Source organism: Propithecus coquereli, unplaced genomic scaffold (assembly GCF_000956105.1).
Source record: "Propithecus coquereli isolate 6110/MARCELLA unplaced genomic scaffold, Pcoq_1.0 Scaffold229, whole genome shotgun sequence".
In the NCBI taxonomy this organism is placed as follows: domain Eukaryota; kingdom Metazoa; phylum Chordata; class Mammalia; order Primates; family Indriidae; genus Propithecus; species Propithecus coquereli.
The window spans coordinates 1,402,143-1,405,923 of NW_012147830.1; the positions used below are offsets into that span (position 1 = coordinate 1,402,143).

The window sequence follows — 3,781 nt, forward strand, 5'->3', positions numbered from 1 at the left end:
GACATTGTAAATGTATGCGGCATTGTTTGCTGTTTTTATAGTTCATTATTTTTTAATTTGTATGGTATAATATACATGTTTTATTTCATGCATAGATGAGATTATGCATATGTCTGCAGTCCAAGAATAAATTTTTATGCATCTTTTTAATAACAGCCAGCACTCCAGTCTCAACTGAAAAGAGTTCTTTCTGATATAAACACATCCCACAAGGATTATGATCTCAGCATTGCCAATGGTCTTTTCGCAGAAAAAATCTTTGACTTTGACGAGGTAAGCAAAACTGCCTATGTTAGAAGGTTATTTTCACTCTGGACCTGAAACTTGTTTAATCCATTATCTGAATAAAGGCTTGCCCCTTTCTACCCAGCCAGACAAAGATGATTATTTTCCTTGTGGTTCCTAATCATGTTCTCAGGTAGGAACATAACCACTGTCTTTGTATCATCACTGTTTCTAAAGTTCAGCTTTTCACCCAACGAATCCACGTATTCAGGGTCACCAGACTGATGAGCTCCAAAGCAGAAGAGAAAGTGCCCATTGGTACTGATGTCGAGCTGTAATTGGAGGATGGGGAGTAACCAGCCCACTTAGGGGTGTCCAGGACAATGAGGAAAAAGTCTATCAGTGTTTCCTCTGAGCTTTCAATCTCCTGAGACTGTTTTGAATCCCCAGTGTGAGTGCTCTCTTTTCGCTTTTTTTTTTTTCTCAGCCATGCTTTTCATCTCTGCTTCTAGCAATTACTTACTTATATTTCCAGTGAGGTTGCTTACAAAAGAGTTCCTGGTGGGAGGCGTGGCCACATAGGGTCAGCCATTGGCACTGGGAAAGCTCAGATTCAACAGAGGTGAAAAATGGGTTCACTTGAAATCAGTAGTCTAATGTTTACCATTTCTGCATGGTATTATCAATACGCTCATCATAGAACCCTGCCTACCCAGAGGGAAATTAGGCCCAGAATGAAGTCTACATGCTACTATGCTCAACTCATGCTTTTCAACCAGCATTACTATGACTACCAGAAGTTTCTTACCTAGTTAATGCCATTCAAAAAGACAGTGACCATGGTTCTCTGGGCATGGTTTCTCTCCTTTTTAATTCTGCATGCCCCAGACAACTGTAAAACTTCACCTCAGTGACATCTTTGGGCTAATCTCCACTTGCATCTTTGCCAACTCTCTGTGTTCCACCTAGCCATTACTGTTCCGTGTGCCACCCACTCAAATTCTTTGCCTCTTCCAGCACCACTCCCAAATCCTTTGCTTGGTAGCCTGCCAATTATGAAGCATTAGGCCACTTTTTATGGATGAATGGATGGGTGGATGGAGGGATGAATTAATCAGTAGCTCTATCCATAGAAGTTACATGCAAAGCTTGCGTTAGAGAGCTAATCTCATCCTGTGACTGTAGACAATGAATAAGTAGTCAATCTTCATCATTAAAGTTGAAAATCCCATAAAATTTAATAGGATACCCATTGATAATACAAAATGAAATATGGTTTGTAATAAATCTTTTTCTCCCAATTCTGAAAATCTTTCCTTCAAAAAATATATATGTGTATTTGTTATATTACTGATATATTAACAAATTAGATCACACTTTTTAAATTTTTTTTTTATTTCAGCATATTACAGAGGTACAAATGTTTAGGTTACATATATTGCCTTTGCCCCACCTGAGTCAGAGCTTCAAGCATGTCCATTCTGGTGAGACTGCCAACTAGTACAACCTCTGTGGAAAGTAATATGGAGATATCTCAAAGAGATACAAGTAGAACTACCATTTGATCCAGCAATGCCATTACTGGGCATCTACCCAAAGGAACAAAAGACATTCTGTAAAAAAGACATTTGCACTCGAATGTTTATAGCAGCACAATTCACAATTGCAAAAATGTGGAAACAACCCAAGATCACTACTATTTATTTTTATAAAAAAGTATCTCTTAAGTGTCTATTACGTACAAGGTAATGTGCTATGTACTAGAACTAAAGTATTAACAAGGCATATGTGGTCCTGATTTCACAGAATTTCCTGCCTTGTGAAGGGTTCAGAAAATCTCAAATGTAAGGAAGATGCATTATGCTATAATAACAGCTGTTAAGAAAAATGAAGGTAAAGAAATTTTTAGAAGACATAGGAAGAACCTAGGGAAGATGTGTGTCAAGGAGAGACAGCTATTCCTGAAACTGGAAAATGAGAAAGACATCATCATGAGAAATATGGGACATTCTGGTTAGAAGGAATGTTGTTCAAATGCCTAAAGTGACAGAGGACACATGGCATTTTTGAGAAATTGTAAGGAATTAGGTATGGGGAGAGGGCAGAGTAGGAAGGGGTAAGTGGCTAGAAATGAGGTAACAGGGTATAGATCAACAGAGAATTGTAGGTGAGGTTCAAGGGCTTGGGCTTTATCTTAAGCCTTGAAGGTTTTCAGCAGGAAGCGGGTAACCAAGCAAGGGAGACTAGTTAGGAGGCTATTGAGGTATTTATGATGAGAGAGCTGTGGTAAAGGAAGGGAGTGGGCTTCAGTCATAATCTCTGTTAGCCTCCCTAATCCATTTCAGATAAACTTCAGTTAAAACAGTGCTATTTGTTGCACAAATTCAATTTCAAGTTCACCAGATTCCTTTCCAACCATGTTTTCATATTTCCAGCTATATTTATTTACTCATCTTTGGGGCAGGGCTGAGTCTTGGAATAAAGCAGTGGAAATGCAGAAACAAGTTCAAAAGTACATTTCTTATATGCTCAGTTGGTGGTGATTTGTAAATACAAGGCCTGTATGCTTATTTGTAGAACTACGTTCGGTGTGCTGAAAAGTTATACAATGCCAACGTGGAACGAGTTGATTTTACAAATGATATGGAAGATACCAGATATAAAATCAATAAATGGATTGAAAAGGAAACACATGGTGAGTGCTATATCTTATTTTTCTATAAGATCTCTCAGTTATTTAAAATTATGTTAGCATTAGTCTGCAATGTGGTTTTAAGTAATCTTAATAACTTGAATGCTTTATACTTTTCAGAAATTTTGCCTTTTAAATTATCTCATATGATTGGTAAACAACACTGTGAAACAAACAGATATTATTGTAACCATTTCATAAATTAATGACAAGTTGAGATAATTTAATGAATTAATCTCAATATCTCATCCTAGTAAGTGAACAAAAACTAAGAGTGGTTTATAGGACATTATTTTCAATAACCACAATGTCATATTTCATTCTAATGACCAATCCATTTTTTTAGGATTGGGTTGGTTTTAATATTTTAAAATATCATTGCCTTTCTTAAGGTGATCTATAGTTTATCTGTCATTTTAAAATTATCTTCATTTATCCAAATAATGTATGTGGCAAAGATTGTATTTTCCAGAAAAAATACAACTTCTTAGTGATAAGTCTCTTTCATAACTAAAAACTGAATTCAGTTTATGTTCTGGCTTAATACAAAAAAAAAAAAAAGGAAGTTTATTCATCCTTGGCGTGTTAATCAACTGATTCCAAGGCTCATAGTTGTTTCTTTACCTAAGGGTCGGGCTTGATTTGTACTCTGAACATTATACAAATATTCACTGAGTCTGCCTCTGCCTGAGAAATATGAGACATGTGACTTGCACTCTTAAATGCAAACATTCAGCAACATGCAATTAATTCTGGGATAGAGCTGGAACGCATTCTACTAAGTGAGGTATCCCAAGAATGGAAAGACAAGCACCACATGTACTCACCATCAAATTGTTATTAACTGATCAACACATAAGTGCA

The 3,781-nt window shown here is 36.4% G+C and overlaps 1 protein-coding gene across 1 annotated transcript in view; it reads left to right on the forward strand.

The window, feature by feature from the left end:
* The window catches only part of SERPINB7 (serpin peptidase inhibitor, clade B (ovalbumin), member 7), a 40,889-nt gene that overhangs the window by 29,055 nt on the left and 8,053 nt on the right, over positions 1-3,781 (forward strand). Inside the window, exons 4-5 of the mRNA XM_012645278.1 lie at positions 157-273; positions 2,803-2,920. Coding sequence (XP_012500732.1) covers positions 157-273; positions 2,803-2,920 — 235 coding nt within the window. The remainder of the gene's footprint in view (positions 1-156; positions 274-2,802; positions 2,921-3,781) is intronic.